The sequence below is a fragment of the Apium graveolens genome, chromosome 8, assembly GCF_009905375.1.
Source record: "Apium graveolens cultivar Ventura chromosome 8, ASM990537v1, whole genome shotgun sequence".
NCBI classification, from domain to species: Eukaryota; Viridiplantae; Streptophyta; class Magnoliopsida; order Apiales; family Apiaceae; genus Apium; species Apium graveolens.
The window spans coordinates 106622973-106644294 of NC_133654.1; the positions used below are offsets into that span (position 1 = coordinate 106622973).

Consider the following 21322-nt stretch of genomic DNA (forward strand, 5'->3'; position numbering starts at 1 on the left):
AAATCTTTCTAAATAAAAACATTACAGCTGATTGATTTATTAAAAAAAATCAACAATAAAATCAACAGTCTTTGTTTATTCCAAGGAGTCTCTGTACTTTAATGGTTTTCGACAAAAATGTGATATAAGTACTAACACACATGATCTTCTCAGAAGCTAACAAATCGGAAGGCAACAATAATGAAGAGGGTAATCTCTTCTACATTGCTTTCAGTTACTTCTACTTTTACTAATAAATCTTTGGCCATTAGCTTCTTTAGCTGATAAAACCAATCATGAATTTCTTAAATGCCTTTCTAGCCCATATTATAAAGGGATCAACCTCTCTGAAATCCTCTACACACCAGAAAACAGTTCATACACTTCTGTGCTGCAGTCCTCAATCCAAAACCTAAGGTTCGCAGGGCTGACAAGCCAACAGCCATCGTTCATTGTCACACCGTTTATTTATTCCCAAGTACAAATTGTGGTTCTTTGTGCCAAAAACCATAAACTTGAAGTTCGAGTCAGAGGAGGAGGACATGATTTCGAGGGTCTTTCGTATGTTTCTGACCAGCCCTTTGTCCTGATTGATCTCATCAATCTTCGTAATATTACAGTTGATGTTGCTAATGGCACTGCTTGGGTTCAATCCGGTGCAAATCTTGGTGAACTTAATTACAGAATTGCTGAGAAAACTAGTGAGCTCGCGTTTCCAGGAGGTGTTTGGCCTACTGTTGGAATTGGTGGCTTTCTTAGCGGAGGAGGATATGGCTCGTTGACTCGTAAATATGGACTTGGAGCTGACAGTGTCATTGACTATCGCTTCTTGAACTATCAAAGTAATGTGTTTGACCGAGTTTCAGTTATAGGTAGTGAAGATATATTTTGGGCTGTCAGAGGAGGAACAGCTTCTAGCTTTGGGATTGTTCTTGAATGGAAAATACAGTTGGTCCCGGTCCCGAAAACAGTGACTGTTTTTGCAGTTCATAGGACCTTGGCACAAAATGCAACTAGGATTTTTCATCGGTGGCAATACGTTGCCCCAAATATGCATAGAGATCTTTACATCAAAGTGAAAATTACAAGTGTCAAATTAACTGCAGACGGAGAGGAGAAAACAGTACAAGTTTCTTTCGAGTCCTTGTTTCTTGGACCGATTGAAAGACTGCTTACTATAATGGAAAAGAATTTCCCGGAATTAGATTTGGTCGAGGAAGATTGCACTGAAATGAGTTGGGTCAAATCTACACTTTGGTTTGCAAATACTGGTTTCCCAAATGGTGATTCTCTTGAACTTTTGCTCAACAGAAATGCATTTCCAAAGTTGCAATTTAAGGGAAAATCCGATTTGGTTCAAGAGCCTTTATCTGAAGAAGCATTAAATGGGATCTGGAAACTCTTCTTTGAGTTAGAGGCAGGAGAAGCACAAATAGAAATAACACCATATGGCGGGAAAATGGACGAGTTTGCGGAGTCAGCACTTCCATTTCCTCATAGAGCAGGAAATTTTTACATGATACTTGAAGGCGTGCAGTGGAATGAAAAAACACCATTAGCAGAACAAATCAAGCTGTTGAAATGGCTCGAAAGACTGCACACGTACTTGACTCCTTTTGTGTCTAAGAATCCAAGACGTAGTTATGTGAACTATAATGATCTTGACTTGGGAGTGGGATGCAAGACGTATGACGACGCTAGCATTTGGGGTGAAATGTATTTTAAAGATAATTTTAAGAGGTTGGTTCAAGTGAAGACAGAACATGATCCAAACAATTTCTTTAGGCATGATCAGAGCATTCCTGTTTTTCGCGGAATGTCTTCACTTAGAATAGATGATCATATATCACAACTTCAATTGACACATGAGACCAATTTCTGATACCCTGCATTGCTTGTATGGTCTGAAACTATACATTCAGAGAATGATAGAAGATCATAAAATTCTACATATGTGTGTTTCCCTTTGAAAATTTTTGAAGTTTTAGCAACCAGAGAATCCTGCATTGTGCCTTATTTGTGAAACTGAGATTGGCGTCACCTAAAATATAAACAAGCTTAGCTATTTACACTACTAGAATTGCTGCAATAAACATCATATAAATTGTTAACTCAAAGTTGCCTAATTTGTTAGTCTATGGACATTAGATAAAGATGATGGTATTGGCTCGGATGGAAAACTTGTTACCATCTTATGTGATCTTAAAAAGAAGGAGATGAAGAAGTACAAACACCCAACTTGGTCTTGTGTCACCGAGAGCCTCCCAACTTGGTCCTACATGAAATCACCTCACAAGTAATACGGAGAGACTTGTTTTTGTCAAGGGGTTCAAGGAATAAGAGGTAGAAGTGATTTTGTCTCAGGCAAATAAGAATGGACCGGTAGTTCATTGATTTTAGTGTTTAAGCTATTGTTGTTCTGTTTTAGTATGTTTTATACCTTAACAAAGCTGGATATACTAGCATGTTTGTGTGTACATTATGCACATTGGATGAGAATACATGTGTGGCATCTTGTTTTGACTCGACATCTCTTTGTTTGTTTGATGTATTATGTATGTAGTATATAGGAACAAAAACAGAGAGCCATGTAATTGCTGTAGACAGAAACATCATAGGATGCAGTTGCTACAGCCGTTTTAATGGACAAGCACTTGTCCATTCCTAGAAATGACATGAATACTGCTACAAACATTCTGATGGAGTCATGGTCACACTGATTAAATGGAATGATTCCTCGCTGTGTACAAAAGACAGTTGAACTGCTTCTTTAAAGGGAACATCTTTTATTACATATAGAATTTCTCCGTGTGCATTTAAGATTTAAACATTGATGACTGATTAGAGATGACTGATTACCATTAAACTAGTGTACTGTGATGTAACAAAATGATGACTAGTATATTTGATCACTTCTCTATTTCGCTAAATACAGTTGTCTTCTCATCATCTTCTACTACATTTTTTGGAGACTAGGAATTGAACTGAATCTAGTTTGGAAATATATTTCGAGTATTTACTCGTAATAAAGTCCAAATTACATTTCATTCTTTCCGATTCATCCAAACCATACCGACTTCTTTAAATGTTTAGCACATGTATGCTTACTACAACTGAAACTTAGCCAAATGTATAGTGTGTCTGATTATCAATACCTGATTCTAACACGATGAATACGAGTATAGCAAAGTAGTAGAAAGGAAAATATGAAGCTACTAAAATTATCGATATCTTTCAAATACCGAAAGACTGCCAGATTACCACAGCAGAAAAGACAGCTGAACAGATAACCGACGGAAATTAAAATTTTCTAAATATTCACAACAATTTACAATGGAAGATTGAATTAGGCAATTCAAAGTGTGAGTTTTAACACCAAGTGGACTTTCTGTTGCAAATTTGTGTTGGTAAATTGTCTGTATTCTGTTGCTTAAGATCTAACATTCTCCTCCTAAAACGGAATACTTTGGTTAGTACAGCCGGATTTTCTTGCAATGTTGTTAAGATATGAACTTGTAAAAATGAACAAATATCATGATCTGAATTGATTAGATGAACATTATTATCAATATTCATATGGGAATTACTTCCATAAAAAATCTGCTAAAAAAATAGATATTGATGTTAACATATGAGAGACATAACTTTATGAACTTCTGTGGTGCTCTTTACTCCTGATGTTAAAAAATCTTCTCAACTTGTAAAAATATCAACTCAAAGCTCCATTTTATACCATTCAAATCCTATCTTTCACTTTCTTCCACCCTGCTTTGATGAATGCTTTTTAGATATTTTATTACCATCACTCTACTATATAACTTACCTTGTAATATAGTATCATTCATCAATCTTCAGGACCAGCTGCAAAACGCATCAAGGCTACCAAGAAAACACATATAATGGCAACCATGGCTACAACCTTAACCTCTTCTCTTTCTTCAGCCTCAAAACAGTCTTTCCTCGAAAACAAGTCCTCCTTCCATGGCTCCCAAATCATCTCAAAATCATTCCAACCTATCAAATCCGCCCCACAGAACCTCTCAATCACCAATTCACTATCCACACCCTATGACCTAGACAACTTCAAGTTCAACCCTATCAAAGAATCCATTGTTTCTCGAGAAATGACACGTAGATACATGACCGATATGATTACATATGCTGACACAGATGTCGTCGTTGTTGGAGCTGGATCTGCTGGACTTTCATGCGCCTACGAGCTCAGCAAGAACCCTGATATCAACATTGCCATCATTGAGCAATCTGTCAGTCCAGGCGGTGGTGCATGGCTTGGAGGACAGTTGTTTTCCGCCATGATTGTCCGTAAACCAGCCCACAAGTTCCTAGATGAGCTTGAAATTGAGTATGATGAGCAAGATAATTACGTTGTCATTAAGCATGCAGCACTTTTCACATCCACAATCATGAGCAAGCTATTGGCTAAACCAAATGTCAAGCTCTTCAATGCTGTGGCTGCTGAAGATCTGATTGTTAGAGGAGACAGAGTAGCTGGAGTAGTCACAAACTGGGCTTTGGTTTCCATGAATCATGACACACAGTCATGTATGGACCCAAATGTCATGGAGGCTAAGGTGGTTGTTAGTTCTTGTGGCCATGATGGTCCTTTTGGAGCTACTGGGGTCAAGAGATTGAGGAGCATTGGCATGATTGAGAGCGTTCCCGGGATGAAGGCGCTTGACATGAATGCAGCTGAGGATGCCATTGTTAGGCTTACCAGAGAAATTGTGCCTGGAATGATTGTTACTGGCATGGAAGTCGCTGAAATTGACGGATCACCAAGAATGGTAAATTCTTTATTACATTAATATCATTTCTGTTCTACTAGTATATGGTGTAATTGTTTCAGATCTACAAATTTACTATCCAATCATAAAGTGACTCGTAATTCACTAAACGTTGAATCTGTACTTTTCACAGGGTCCAACTTTTGGAGCTATGATGATGTCTGGACAGAAAGCAGCTCACTTGGCATTGAGGGCATTGGGACTGCCAAATGCATTGACAGAGGCACAACCAGAGTTTGTCATCGCTGATGCAGCTGAAGACATTGTTGATGCATAAATGAATGTCGTAAGGTGATTTTGTGGAAGAATAATATGTTGAGGAAACAAATGTTAATTTTCCTTTGTGGTTCATTTTGTAGATACAAAATGTGTGGTTAATTTCAGTGATGTACCACAGTGGCTGGCCTTTTGAAATAATTGGAACCTTTTCTTGTCTCTATGTACAAACTTATTATCTACAATAAGTACGTCAAAACGAATAGCGTCCGTTTAAAACATTATTATGATCAGCTTTCAGTAGATGGTAAATCCTGTACTAGTTTTAACTACACCGTACATTGTTCTCTGCGTGGTGCGTGGTGTTGCTGCGCAAAAGACTCCTGCAATGCAAGACACTGTTTGATTAGAGATGGTTGATGTCAAGCACCTTCCGTTGGGTTCGTCATATCTATTAATTAAACTCATCAAAATAAACTATTCAGATTTAGATTAGTTTATGGATTAGTCTACTTTTCAGATTTGGACTATAATTTTGATTTAGGCCTAGTTTCTTCTCTTATAAATACTCATGTAATTCTAAAATCATAACATAACAAATTGTGAGAGATCAATGCAAAATTAATGTGACTTGTGGAGTAGGAATTTCCGAACCAAGTAAATCTTTGTCTTGTGTGATTGTCGTTTATTTTCTTATTCTTGTTTATTCGCTTTGGGTTTTGCTTTCGTTGTTGTATACTCAACAACTGGTATCAAGAGCCTAGGTTTTCACGCGAGTGGGAGCGATGGCAGAAGACGGGAAGGTAAAGATCGACGAATTTGATGGCAAAGATTATGGGATTTGGAAGATGCAAATTGAGGATTAGTTGTATCATAAAAAATTACACGAACCGCTGGAAGAGAAGAAACCAACTTCAATGAAGGAGGAAGAATGGAAGCTTTTCAACAGGCACGCTTTGGGGTTGTGAGGTTGACTTTGGCGAAAAACGTTGCTTACAATATCGTCAAGGAAACGACAACTTATGGTTTGATCAAGGCTTTGTCAAACATGTATGAGAAGTCGTCTGCTTCAAATAAGGTGTATTTTATTCGCTTGTTAGTTGCCACTAGATTGAATGAATGCGATTGTGTTGCTGATCATGTGAACGAATTTAATTCCATCTTAGCAAGATTGGCATCGGTGGATATTAAATTCGATGATGAAGTACAAGCCTTGTTGTTGGCATCCTCATTACCAGACAGTTGGTCGGGTATTGTCAGTGCTATAAGTAATTCATCTGGAAGCGGTAAGATGACTTTTGATGGAGTTCGAGATTCGATTCTTGCAGAAGATATTCGTAGGATAAACTCAGGAGAGTCGTCAGGTTCCTTTTTGAGTGCTGAGAGTAGAGGCATAAAGTTCGAAAAGGGGCAGAATAAGGGGCTTAGCATATTGAAGTCACAGAAGAGAGGACAATCCAAGATCGCAAGGATATTGTTTGTTGGAATTGTCAGAAGAAGGGTAACTTTAGGATTCAGTGCACGGCTCCCGCGGCTCCTAAAGCATAGAGTAAAGAGGATAATTCAGCTAACATAGTTGAAGAAGTGTTAGATGACGATGCTTTGATTTGTTGTGTTGAATGTTCGTTTGAATAATGGGTTATGGATTCTGGTGCATCATTCCATGCTACCCCTTGCAAGGATTTAATGTTAAATTTCAGAGTTGGAAATTTTGGTAAAGTTCGTCTTACTGATGATGAGACTTTGGATATTGCGGGCATGGGAGATATTAATCATAGAACCTCTTTGGGAACTAGCTGGACGTTGAAAGATGTAAGGTACATTTCAGGACTGAAGAAGATGTTGTTATCTGTGGGTCAGTTAGATAAGGAAGGGTATCGAGTTACTTTCGGAGACGGACAATGGAAGGTTATAAAGGGGAATCTATTTATTACTCGTGGAGAGAAAAAGGGGACTTTATATATTATTGAACAATCTAGCTATGAATCAAATACAGTTGCTGATGAGATTGAGTCTTCAACTTTGTGGCACCAAAGGCCTGGTCATATGAGAGAAAAAGGTATGAAGTTGTTAACTTCGAAGGGGAAGATTCCAGAGTTGAAAAATGTGGAAGTTGGATTCTGTGAGCCATCTGTTCTTGGAAAGCAGAAACATGTTACTTTTGCAAAATCAGGGAGGAAACCCAAGGCTAAGAAGTTAGAGATAGTTCATATAGATGTATATGGTCCAACAACAGTTGCGTCGTTGGGTTGATCTCGCAACTATGTCACTTTCATTGATGATTCCACTAGAAAGGTATGAGTTTATTTTTTGAAGAATAAATTAGATGTGTTTGCTACTTTCAAGAAGTGGAAGACTGAAGTAGAAAATCAGACTGGTTTAAAAGTGAAGAGTTTGATGTCAGATAATGGAGGTGAATACAGTAGTGATGAGTTTAAAAGCTATTTCATGAAATTTGGGATTAGAATGATTAAAACTATTCCAGAGATACCACAACAGAATGGTGTTGCAGAGCGCATGAATAGAACCTTGAATGAGAGGGCCAAGAGTATGAGATTACATGCAGGGTTGCCAAAGATGTTTTGGGCTGATGCAGTTAGCACAGCTGCGTATCTCATAAATAGAGGACCTTCAATCCTTTGGGGTTCAAGATTCCTGAAGAAGAGTGGCAGGAAAAAGAGGTAAATCTTTCACACTTGCGAGTTTTTGGTTGTGTTTCTTATGTGCGTGTTAAAGATTCCGACAGGGACAAGCTTGATCCGAAAGCAAAGAAGTGTATCTTCATTGGTTATGGCTCAGATGATATGGGTTACCGTTTCTGGGATGAACTGACTAAGAAGGTCGTTAGAAGTAGAGATGTTACTTTTAATGTGAATGAAGTGTATAAGGATAAGCTTGTAGTCGATTCCGAGTTTACAAAGAAACAACCTGAGAAAGAGGAAGCAGTGCTTGAAGATATTACATAAATAGATCTTGCAGGAAATAGTGGGAGTTCGGAGAATGTTGATGATAGGGTTTCAGTATCTCCATAGACTGAGGTAAGAAAATCTAGCAGAATTGTCAGGCCACCACAAAGATATTCTCCTTCAACATATTATATGTTATTGACTGAGGATGGGGAGCCTCAGTGTTATTTAGAGGCTGTACAAGTGGATGATTCAGTTCAGTGGAAATCAGCCATGGACGAGGAGATGAGTTCTCTTGAGAAGAATGAGACTTGGTCTTTAACAGAGTTACCAGCAGGAAAGAAGGCTTTAAAGAATAAGTGGGTGTTCAGGATCAAAGAAGAACATGATGGCATCAAGAGATACAAGGCAAAGTTAGTAGTCAAGGGTTATCAACAGAAAAAGGGTATTAACTATACCGATATATTTTCTCTTGTTGTTAATATGACTACAGTTAGAATTGTGCTAAGTATTGTGGCTGCAGAGGAGTTACATCTAGAGCAACTAGATGTTAAGACCGCATTCTTACATGGTGATCTTGAGGAAGACATCTACATGGTTCAGCTGGAGGGATTTCAAGTAGCTGGGAAAGAAAACCTTGTTTGCAAACTTATAAAAAGCTTGTATGGTTTAAAACAAGCACCGAGACAATGATACTTGAAGTTTGACAGCTTTACGATGAATAATGGGTACACGAGGAGTGCTATGGATCATTGTTGTTACTTTAAACAGTTTGATTCATCTAATATCATATTGTTGTTTTATGTTGATGACATGTTGATAGCAGGATCAAACATGAGGGAAATCAACAGGTTAAAGAGACAGATGTCTGAGGAGTTTGAGATGAAGGATATGGGTGCACCAAAATAAATACTTGGTATGAGCATCATAAGGGATAGAGATGAAGGTACTCTAAAATTATCTCAAGAGAAGTATGTTGAGAAATTGTTGCAGAAATTTAGTGTCCAGGATGTGAAGACTAGAAGTACACCGTTGGCGAGTCACTTTAATCTCACAAAGAAGCAATCACCTAAAACAAATGAAGGCAAGAAAGATATGGCTAAAGTTCCTTATGCATCTGTAGTTGGCAGTTTAATGTATGCTATGGTGTGTACAAGGCCAGACATTGCTCATGCAGTGGGAGTTGTATGCAGATTTATGTCTAATCCAGGAAGAGAGCATTGGGAAGCAGCCAAGTGGTTGTTACACTACTTGAAAGGCACATCCAAGGTTGCGCTATATTTCAGTAAGAAAGACGTTATCTTGGAAGGGTTCTCTGATGCAGATTGTTAGTCGCTAAACACACGCTAATAATACACGCAAGTATACGAGTTCGCAAGTAGTATATAATCTTTTCTAGTTCGTTCCCACAGAGACTGGCTTGGTAAACTAAATAATTCACGAACTTAAGCAATAATGTATGGTTATTATTCAATGCTAAAACGATAACAAATTGAGGTTGTTTATAACTAAGAATTAAACTAACAATTATAACTAAGAGAATAAGATTGACTGAATTAATATATATGACAAACATGGGATTCTAACTTCATTAATTACTTCATTCAATAGCCTTATTGTTCTCAACCTTAGCATGTAATGGTGATGACACTAATCAAATAACATGAAACTGATAAACGCCAACTTTCGTTGCCCGAGTACCATACTACCAGACATCCATAAAAGAGATAGAAGCCGAATAGACACCAATTATATTGAGACCCTATATGTCTATAGAATTTGACAACATAACGGTTAAAGCACAAGTTATCTATCTTGATTACATAGGGCAAGTAAGATGGTTAAAAATACCTACGAATCATGCATAACAAATACATGAACCTATGCTAGCATGGCAAGTTCTAAATCCTTAAGTTCACTTTCGCTTCATTAAGAATTAACACACTATCTTATAAGTTTACGACGCTCATAAGACGAATATGTACAACCAATACTAGGTTATCATACAATCACCACACACTAAGGCATCGAAATAATTTAACTAAAGAAATCCATAAATAAATCCATTAGAACCCCACGATAACGATTAGCCCAAAATTGGACTCATCATCAACGTGGGTTCCGATGAAAGCATGGTATAACAAACGTAGTCTTTATAACGAATAAATAAAACCAAGTACAAAATAAGATTAAGGTTCAAAAATAAGAAAACTAGCATCCAAGTTACAACTTAAAACAAAGATTCACAAGTAAAAACAAGATCTTCTTCATCTTCGTTGAATCGTGCTAATACGGTCTTCTTATGGCTCTCCTTGATATGTCTTTGGCTTCATGTATTATTAAAAATGACCTAGAGTTCTTTATATAGCATCCCTAATCAGCAGAGAAGTCTTCCAATTCGAATTAGAGTAGAATCAGAATTCTGCATCCCGACCTGGCGCGGCCGCGCGCTTGATCAGCGCGGGCGCGCTGGCATTCTGAACTTCGGGTGCGGCCGCGTGCTTGATCAGCGCGGGCACGCTGGGCTTCTACCAGAACTTGACTTCTTCATTTTTCTTGTAGATTTGAGTTGGCTTTCCATGAGCTTTTATTCCAACACCACCTTGACACCAAATTAGCACCAAAATAATGCTAATTCTCCTGATTACTTAGATAATGCCTGAAATGCAAAAACACTCGAAAACACGTTAAAACACTTAACAACTTGAGTACAAACGCATAAATTCAAAGCTTTACGGAGCGTAATAAAGTGTCATAAATGCCACTCAACATACCCCCAAACTTTAATCGATGCTTGTCCTCAAGCATAAACAGACTCAAAAAACAAGAAATAAAAATGCATGAATGCGACTAAATGAATGCAACGATCCCCATAGAATAACTAAACGAATCAACAAGCAACACCTCAGCAAATACAGTTATTAGCATAAAGATAAATCAAATTTCAGTAATCAATCTACAACCAGAGACGTGAGTGTGTACAACTGCTTACTGATATACTATCGCAACTAGATCGACAATCATGACTCACTAGTTATCAAAAAAATCACAAGTTTATAAATAGAATAGAAACTAGACTCAAAATAACTTATAACACTTCAATTCTTATATCGGAGTTTAACATGGATTCACGCTTTTATTCACAACAAAACAACACAAATATGCTTATTTGATCGTGCAATGAGTGAGGTCCACAAAAGACTTATACAATAGTACTCATGTAGCGAGCATTAGGTTAGCGGATCGTGGACTATAAAAGGCTTAGTTCACTAGGCACGAAGTCCCCTAAGAACTTAATGACTCGAGTACTAAAGAGCCCACTCGTGATCAATTATACATAACACTTATTCTTTTTTTTTCTCTCTCTTTTTTCTTCGAATTTCTGAATGAGTGCATTTCGCTCCATCTCATTCAACCCTAGACTACTCATAAAAATATGAGACGGCTACTAGCCATTTGACACCTAGCCACAAAACTAGCAATGAAATCTGATTTTCTCCAATTTTTTTAAATGTCCATATCTTTTATTATTAAGAGAATATCCTAAATTCTAAATATAAAAAAGCGATTAAACCTTGACAAACTAACAAACCATGATCATGATCTAGCACTCTAGCAATCTATAAGACTTAGTGAAATACAATTGTCTCTAGCATGCAAATTAATTCGACAAGACTCAACATCACTAAATACGACATCACTACACTAGCATCAATATCACCAATTAATCGGAAAAATCATCTAAGGGATCATGTTATAATGCAAATGCATGAAAACTATATGAACAAAATATCATAAAAACTATCAAAAATAAAAAAAACTACATGGCAAAATATGCAACTATATAAACTAAACTATCATGAATATGCAACTATATGCGACTCACACAAAAACATATTCCTTCAATTACTAACCCCAAACTTAAAATATTCACTATCCTCGGTGAAGGTAATAGTAAGGAATTCAGGCATACCTACTACAAATCACAATCCTCACCCTCAACGGGTGGAGTTTCAGGTATGTCAGGAGGCGGATACACGGAGTCCTCACCAAATACTGGCGACTGGATGTCAACCCCGGTGGCTCTAAATGCAGTCCCAAGTACCTGGGTGAGATCGTGTGCAAACCGACTATGGATATCGTGCATCACATTCATCCTCCTAGCGAGACGCCTATACTGCGTCGAACTCAAACCAGCTCCAACATCTGCTTTTGCTGCCTCATGTTGCTGCTCCGATGAACCAGCCTCCCCTCCTAACTGAGCTCTCCAAGCTGCTCGACGGGCATGCTGAGAACCTCCCGTAGTAGCCTGATCCATGGGCACACCACCTGGCAGATGATCATATGAATACCCAAACCCCTTAGGATCGGGCTTCCCTCCATACCACTCCTGCATGCTCAACAGTGTAGAGTTGTTGATAGGAGCACTGGGAAGCTGAAGCTGCTCATGTGCGGGCCAATGAATACCAACTGCCACGCATAACTTCATCACCACGTACGCATAAGGAATAGCACTTGTAGTACCTCCTCTCAATAATCTCAAAATCCCCTGATATATCACCATCCCCAAATCAATATAATCACCCTGAAGAATCCCCAATAGCAGATGAGCATGCTCCACAGTGATCTCATGCACATGCAAAGATGGCATGATGTTAGCACAAATAAACGAGTTCCAAGCTCGTGCAAACCTGTTCATGCACGACGCAGGGAATGTGGAGTAATCAGTAGTGCCCCTCTTGAACTTCCAATGAGTCTCAGGCACACACAAAGTCGCAATGATCAGATCCAAGTTGAAGTCCTCGGGAGTCTTATCGTTCCAACTGTCCTGACCCACTTCCTCGCGGGCTACTCAATCACCGTCCTGATAGCCTCTGTAGTATACTCCAAAATCCTCCCTCGAACCACCGTGAAGCGATTTTTCTCCGCCTTGGCTTTAGCATAGAACTCCCGCACAATACTCATGGGCACAACAGCGGGACCCTTACAAAAAGGAACCCAGCCCATCTCAAAAATCATCTCCAACAACTTACCATCCTTCCCTGATGGCAGAAAACCTCGCTCCTTAGCAATAAGCTTCGAGAGAAGCCTGGTGTACTCCTCTTCAGCCTTAGGAGTAGAAAACCTTGACCTCACGCCACCCGCAGATGAAGAATCGGTGGTCCTGCTACTAACTTACGTTCTTTGCCTCTTCGGTGCCATTGGGATTGAATGAGAGAAAAGTGTTTGAGAGAGATTTGTGTTTGAGAATTTGTGATGTGATGGAGAAGTTTGTGTATAAGTGTATGTATTTATAGGTGGAGATGTGAGAATTCGATAAGGAATAGAAGTGGGAATTGATTGTGGGAATCGTGAGAATAATGGGTTTGATTTAGAGAAGGAATTATGGGATGTGGAAGAGTAAAAATCGGGTTGGAATTGATTTTTGAGTAAAAAAATCCCGATTTTCTCTTCATTATTCTGTTTTTATTTTTTTTCCGAACTGGGACCCGGTGTGGCCGCGCGTGTGGACAGCGGAGGGGCGCTTAGTTACTGGAGTTGGCCCTGAATTTTTTTCTTTTTCTGATTTTTTTGTGTTTTCTCCTTTCTTCTTGCTTCCTCTACCTACTAATGTACAAAAAACTTGGGTTGCCTCCCAAGAAGCACTTCTTTTACGTCGCTAGTTCGACGTAGAACCTTGAGCTCAAATGGACAATAGAACGGCACTAACCACCTCACGGTTTGCCATGTCACCATAGTAATGCTTCAACCTCTAACCATTTACCTTAAATGCTTGGCCCGGATCATTCTCAAAAATTTCCACCGCTCCATGTGGAAATATAGTTTTGATTATGAAGGGCCCTAACCACTTTGACTTCAACTTTTCTGGAAAAAGATGGAGACGAGAGTTGAATAAAAGAACTTGTTACCCTGACACAAATGATTTGAGCACTAGACCTCGATCGTGCCACCTCTTGACTATCTCCTTATACATTTTGTTGTTCTCATGAGCTTGAAGTCGAAACTCGTCGAGTTCATTCAATTGAAGCGCCCTCTTCTTTCCAGCCGCATCCAAGTCAAGATTCAATTTCTTCAAACCCCAATAAGCCTTATGCTCAAGCTCTACAGGCAAATGACACCCCTTACCATAGACCAACTGAAATGGAGACATTCTCAATGGAGTCTTATATGTTGTTCTATACGCCCAAACAGCTTCATCAAGCTTCAAAGACCAATCTTTCTTCGATGGACATACCACTTTCTCTAAAATGCACTTGATCTCTCTGTTAGACACCTCAGCTTGTCCATTTGTCTGAGAATGATAAGCCGTAGCAATGCGATGATTCACATTATAGCTTTTCATCATAGAAGTTAACTTGCGATTGCAAAAATACGACCACTCATCACTGATTATGACTCTTGGAGTTCCAAACCTTGTGAATATCTGCTTGTGGAGAAAATTAAGCAACACCTTCGCATCGTTCGTTAGAAACGCCTTAACTTCAACCCATTTCGACACGTAATCAACCACCAACAAGATATATTGATTGTTACAAGGTGAGTCAAATGGCCCCATGAAGTCAATTTCCCAAACATCGAAGACCTCAACCTCTAGAAGCACATTAAGAGGCATCTCATCCCTCTTAGACATATTACCCACACGTTGACATCGATCACATGTCAAAATGAACTGGTGAGCATCTTTAAATAATGCCCGCCAAAAGAAACCTGCTTGAAGAACACGAGATGTTGTCTTTTCTCCACCATAATGTCCTCCATAAGTTGTTCAGTGGCAATCTCGTAAGAAACCCCCCGTTCCGCTGTAAGGAATACATCTCCTGTTGATTTGGTCAGCTCCTTGTCGAAAAAGAAATGGCTCATCTCACATATACCACTTCACTTCATGTAGAAACTTCTTCCTTTGAGCATAAGATAAGTCGGGAGGCATGATATTACTCACAAGGTAGTTCATGATGTCTGTAAACCACGGTTCTTCTTCTTGCACTCCAAACAGCTGCTCATCGAGAAAAGACTCATTTATCAATGCCTTATCCAATGAAGTAGCATTGGGATTCTCTAAACGCGAGAGATGATCAACGACTTGATTTTTAGTTCCCTTTCTGTCCTTGATCTCTGGTTCAAATTCTTGAAGCAAAAGAACCCATCTAATCAATCTAGGCTTTGAGTCTTCTTTGATACGAGATATCGAATTGCAGCGTGATCAGTGAAAAATGTCACCTTAGTCCCAAGTAGATAAGATCGAAATTTCTTAAAATCATAGACAATAGCCAAAAGTTCTTTCCCCGTAGTAGTATAATTCAATTGAGCACCATTTAGGGTCTTACTAGTATAGTAGACCACATGAAATATGTTGTTCTTCCTCTGCCCAAGAACTGCTCCAATTGCATAGTCACTTGCATCGCACATCATCTCAAAAGGTTCATTCCAATCAGGTGCAGTTATGACCGGTGCCGTGATTAAACTTTTATTCAAAGTCTCAAAAGCTACAAGGAACTCGTCATCAAACTTGAAAGGGACATCTTTCTCTAGCAAACTGCACAATGGCTTTGAAATCTTGAAGAAGTCTTTGATGAACCACCTATAGAAACTCGTATGACCAAGAAAACTGCGAATTCCCTTTACAAAAATAGGTGGAGGAAGATTCTCAATGACCTCCACCTTGGCCTTGTCCACCTCAAGACCCTTACTAGAAACCTTGTGCCTGAGAATAATGTCCTGTCGCATCATAAAGTGACATTTCTCCCAATTGAGAACCAGGTTGGTCCCAACACACCTCTTGAGAATGTGTCCAAGATTTTGCAAGCATTCATCAAAAGAATCGCCAAATACAGAAAAGTCATCCATGAACACCTCCACATTCTAGCCAATCATATTACATAAAATGGCCATCATATACCTCTGAAATGTGGCGGTGCACCACACAGACCAAAAGAAACTCGTCTGAAGGCGAAAGTACCAAATGGACAAGTGAAGGTAGTCTTTTCCTGATCTTCTGGAGCGATACAAATCTGATTGTAACCCGAATAGCCGTCCAACAAACAGTAGTATTCATGAACATCCAATCTGTCGAGCATCTGATCAATGAAGGGAAAAGGGAAGTGATCCTTCCTAGTGGCTTTGTTCAGCTTCCTGTAGTCCATGCAAACTCTCCACCCCGTGACTATTCTAGTAGGAATAAGCTCATTCTTCTAATTTTCTACCATAGTAATTCCACCTTTCTTTGGCACACATTGAACCGGGCTTACCCATGAACTTTCAAAAATAGGGTAGATGATTCCTGCATTTAGCCATTTAAGAATTTCCTTCTTCACTACTTCCTTCATGATTGGATTAAGTCTTCTTTGCTGCTCGACCGTAGGCTTGCTACCTTCCTCTAGCAGAATTTTATGCATGCAATAAGAAGGGCTGATTCCCTTGATATCTGCTATAGTCCAACCAATTGTTAATTTGAACTCCCTCAAAATCCTCAGAAGCTTTTCCTCATCACTACCTGAAAGGTCAAATACAATAATAACAGGCAGAGTAGATGCATCACCTAAAAATGCATACCTCAAATGATCGGGTAAAGGCTTAAGCTCAAGAGTGGGAGCTTCCTCAATAGATGGATTGAGGCGTTTAGGAGATTTGTTCTCCTTCATTCCAAGAGATTCAAAAGGTATATCAATCTTCCTCTTCCAAGGAGAAGCATTCAAATATTGCAATTGTTTTTCACCTTCGTCATCTTCACTATCTGAATTTCCCAATAAGGCTTTTTCTAAGGCATCAGACCTTAGCAATTGATCAAGTTCTGAAGTAACCACATAATCGACCAACTCCACCTTTAAGCACTCCTCATTTCATGTAGGAAATTTCATAGCATTGAACACATTAAAAGTTACATCCTGATCCAGCACTCGCATTGTAAGCTCACCCTTCTGCACATCTATCAAAGTTCGGCCAGTTGCCAAGAAAGGTCTTTCCAAGATTATGGGAATCTTCTTATCCTCCTCGAAATCAAGAATTACAAAATCAGCAGGGAAGATGAGTTTATCAACCTTGACCAAGACATCCTCCACAATACCTCGCGGATATGTAATAGAACGATCGGCTAACTACAAGGTCATATAAGACGGTTTTGGATCAGATAAGTCCAACTGCTTGAATATTGACAAGGGCATTAGATTAATGCTAGCTCCCAAGTCACATAAGCATATGTCAAAAGCCACTTTTTTAATAGTACATGAAATAGTGAAGCTTCCTGAATCTTTAAGCTTCGGAGGCAACTTCTGCTGCAGCACAGCACTGCATTCCTCCGTTAGAGCGACTATCTCTAAATCATCTAGCTTCACTTTCCGAGAGAGAATACCCTTCATAAACTTTGCATAACTAGGCATCTTCTCAAGAGCCTCAGCGAAAGGTATGTTGATATGAAGTTTCCTGAACACCTCCAGAAACTTCTCAAATTGTTTGTCCAACTTTTTCTTCTACAGCCGCTTAGGAAAAGGCGGTGGAGGATAGATCTGTTTCTCCCTTGTATTACCCTCAGGAGGAGTGTGTTTAACAGTAGTCTTCCTTGGTTCCACTTCTACTTCCTGCTGCTCTACTTCTTTCTCAGCCCCAGATTCTTCAGTCAACGCTTGAGTTTGTTCGGAATTCGCAACCTTTCCAGACCTCAAAGTGATTGCCTTTACCTGTTCTTTAGCTTCCCTCTTTCATGGCACTTCAGTGTCACTAGGTAGTGTACCAGGCTGATGATTTAGCAAGGCATTGGTAATTTGCCCAATTTGATTTTTCAAGGTCTTGATAGAAATAGCTTGACTCTTGCACATAAGCTTCAACTCCTCTAGTTCAGATTTTTCATTAGCTTGTTGTAGCTGGATTTGCTGTCTTGGTGCATATTGCGGTTGCTGAAAACCAGGGGGTTGTACTACTTAGTTGGATACTTCTGATAAGGCTGTTGAACCACATTCTAAGCGTTACTCCAACTAAAATTAGGATGATTGCGGTTGTTGGGATGATAAATGGCTGGCACGGGCTACTGCGAACGCTGAAAGTTGCTCACGATCAGTCTCATGGCCACCAGCGCAAAGCTCACAGACACTAGTGATTTGATTAACCCCATAATTAGCCAAACTGTCCACCTTCATCGTCAAACCCTTAAGTTGGGCAACTATAGCAGTTGCTGCATCCAACTCCAGAATTCCTGCTACTTTTACTAGAGTCAGTCTTTGGGAAGGATTCTGGTATTCATTAGCAGCCATCAGTTCAATTAATTCATAAGCTTCATCATAGCTCGTAGCCCACAAGGCTCCTCCTGATGTTGCATCAAGCATGGGTCTAGAAGTAGCACCCAATCCATTGTAGAAATAGTTAATAATCATCCAATCAAGCATGCCATGGCGTGGGCACTTCCTTAGCATCTCCTTATATCGATCCCAAGCCTCACATAGAGATTCTCCAATTTGTTGAGCAAACTGAGTAAAAGCATTCCTAATTGCAGTAGTCTTCGTCATAGGGAAGAATTTAGTGAGAAATTTTTGAGCAAGATCTTCCCAAATGGTGATAGACCCTGCAGGTAGAGAATGTAACCAGCACTTAGCTTTGTCCCTCAGAGAGAATGGGAAGAGTCACAGCTTGATAGCATCTTCAGTCACATCATTGAACTTGAACGTGTCGCAGATCTCGATGAAATCCCTGATGTGCATGTTGGGGTATTTAGTAGGAGAACCCCCAAACTGCACCGAGTTCTGTATCATTTGAATCGTGCTTGGCTTGATCTCAAAAGTGTTAGCCCTGATGGCTAGCCTGATGATGCTTGACTGAATGTCATTAATCTTAGGCTAAGAATAGTCCATCAAAGCCTAAGGGTTTTTCGCTTGATCACCCATCTCTACTAAAGCTGGTTCCTCGACTCTCTTCTTTTTCTACCTTTTTTTCTTCCTCGAAAACTTCCCTTCGAACCACCACAAGTTCTTCCTCGGCTTTATCCAGAGTTCTCTTACGAGTACGCGAACGCGTAAGCATACACCCTCGCTAAATTACCTAAAATAAGACAAGAAAATAAATAAGTAATAATATCCGAGTCAATGAACTTTAACGACCACTAATGGAAAGCACATAAACTATAAATTAACACTGCAGTCCCCACTAGCTGCGCCAAAAACTTGTTAGTCGCTAAACACGCGTTAATACTACATGCAACTATATGAGTTCATAAGTAGTATAGAATCTTTTCTAGTTTATTCCCACAGAGACTGGCTTGGTTAACAAATTAATTCATGCACTTAAGTAACAATGTATGGTTATTATTCAATGCTAAGATGATAACAAATTGAGGTTGTTTATAACTAAGAATTAAACTAACAATTATAACTAAAAGAATAAGATTGACTGAATTAATATATATGACAAACATGGGATTCTAACTTCATTCAATAGCCTTATTGTTCTCAACCTTAGCATGTAATGGTGATGACACTAATTAGATAACACGAAACTGATAAACGCCAACTTCCGTTGCCCGAGTACCATAATACCAGGCATCCACAAAAGAGATTGAAGCTGAATAGACACCAATTATATTGAGACCCTATTGTAGGATTTTATACATCACAGAAGCATGGTAAAACATTTTCTTGATATAAAATCCATATAAACGCATACAAATCGTGAATAAATCGAGGGATCGATTACTAACCTTTAATAGCGATCCAAGAACGATGAACGGAGATCCCTAGCAGCTGCTCCTCAATTGTGAAGCACTCCACCGGTATCCACCAAGGGATCAAAATAATGGAGGGAGGAAGAGGTTGAGAGAATTAGTTGCCTCCCTTTATTTTCTACTTTAGAATTAGGGTTTTTATTTTGGGTTGAGACAAATAGGGTTTATAATAGTTTATTTATAGGCAAAATTTCAGCTGAAAATTTTCCCATAAAATATTATTATTATTAACCCTTTAATTGATTATTCTTATTAACCAATTAACTAATAATTAAAACACCTTTTAATCATTAATCCTTTTTCTAAACACTTTAGAAAAATAATTCTCTCACTTGATTTAATTTCCAAAAATTAAATTCTTAATTAATAATATTAAGGACTTTTCTTAATTAATTTATAATTAATTAAATCTCATTTAATCAATTATTAAATTTTCTAATTAATTATTTATTTCACAAATAAATAATTACCAGCCATTATTAATTAATTCCTCCACCATTAAATCATTCTCTTTTATGGTGTGACCCTGTAGGTTCAATATTAAGCCGGTAGTAGAAATAAATAATAATAAAACTATTTTATCATTATTTATATAAATTCTCTAATTCATTAAATATGATTAATCATGTTTATTCTACATCGTGAGGGATACCTCTCAGCATATCACGACTATCCGGATAATACGAATTCACTGCTTAGAATACCAAGAACCTATTCAGTGAATAGTTACCATACAATTAATTTCTTCAACCCTGCAATGTCATGATTAAATACAAGGCATGGAACTCGTGTCAAGCCTATCTTATTTAATCATATGCTTTCCCATTCACTATGCTTAGTTCTAATTAATGTAAATTAGAAACTCCTTTCTAATTTCATTCACTCTGGCCAGAGATTCCTGAACTAGCATAAGTGGATCAGCATTGAACATTCTCTTCCTTTCAATGGAAGGGGTAGATCCTTTATTGATCATACACTATCTTCGTATACAAATTCCTACACCCAGTAGAGCCCTTATTATTGTCCCTGGAGACTAAGAACTAAACCAAAGTATAGTTCAGTGTACACAAGATGACTATGATGACCTCAAGTCTAAGGATACTTGTACAACTATCACTATGTGAACATCTGCTGACACGTGAGTGAACTCCATCAGTTGTTCAGCTGTGTGAGTCATGTTCAGTGAACTTATTCTATAATAAGCACCTACATACTAGCTATAGTGTCACCACACAAATATTTATGAGAACAGACATCCTTCATAATGAAGCAAGCATAGTATGTACCGATCTTTGTGGATTACTAATTACCAGTTAGTAATCCTATGACCAGGAAATATTTAAGTTCAGAGTTATCATCTTTTAGGTCTCATTATTATGATCTCATCATAATCCATAAAAAGCTTTACTCTAAACTATGGTATATCTTATTTAAATACTTAAATAGATAAAGCCCGCAATAAAACCAAAACAAGTCTTTTATTAATATCAATGAAATCAAAACAGATTACATAAAAGTTATTCCTAAATCATCATAAATGATTGGACTTAGGACACATCTCTTTCAATCTCCCACTTGTACTAAAGCCAATCACTCTGGTATATAATACCCATCTTATCTTTATGACGATCAAAGTGACTTTGAGAAAGTGGCTTTGTTAAAGGGTCTGCTATATTGTTATGTGTGTCAACTCTCCTGATGTTGACATCTCCTCT

The 21322-nt window shown here is 38.5% G+C and overlaps 2 protein-coding genes and 1 non-coding gene across 3 annotated transcripts; all 3 read left to right on the forward strand.

Moving 5' to 3' along the window:
- Positions 1-202: 202 nt before the first annotated feature.
- Positions 203-2443, forward strand: LOC141678228 (tetrahydroberberine oxidase-like; the record flags this gene model as incomplete). The annotated part of the gene is made up of 1 exon (XM_074484490.1): positions 203-2443. A coding segment is annotated over one exon (1659 nt), but the record flags the coding sequence as incomplete, so codon positions are not given.
- A 1364-nt stretch (positions 2444-3807) lies between these two features.
- LOC141677423 (thiamine thiazole synthase 2, chloroplastic-like) lies at positions 3808-5223 on the forward strand. The gene is made up of 2 exons (XM_074483354.1): positions 3808-4784; positions 4918-5223. The coding sequence occupies exons 1-2, from the start codon at positions 3879-3881 to the stop codon at positions 5059-5061; spliced, it is 1050 nt and encodes a 349-aa protein (XP_074339455.1). The 5' UTR covers positions 3808-3878; the 3' UTR covers positions 5062-5223.
- Positions 5224-18277: 13054 nt separating this feature from the next.
- Positions 18278-18384, forward strand: LOC141681222 (small nucleolar RNA R71). Its single transcript, XR_012558663.1, has one exon. It is a non-coding gene; the product is annotated as a small nucleolar RNA R71 (small nucleolar RNA).
- The last annotated feature ends 2938 nt before the right edge of the window (positions 18385-21322 follow it).

Coding starts and splice junctions, on each gene's coding strand:
- LOC141677423 (XM_074483354.1), top strand. CDS start 3,879: ATGGCAACCATGGCTACAACCTTAACCTCTTCTCTTTCTTCAGCCTCA. Junction 4,785..4,917: donor TTGACGGATCACCAAGAATG/GTAAATTCTTTA, acceptor TACTTTTCACAG/GGTCCAACTTTTGGAGCTAT.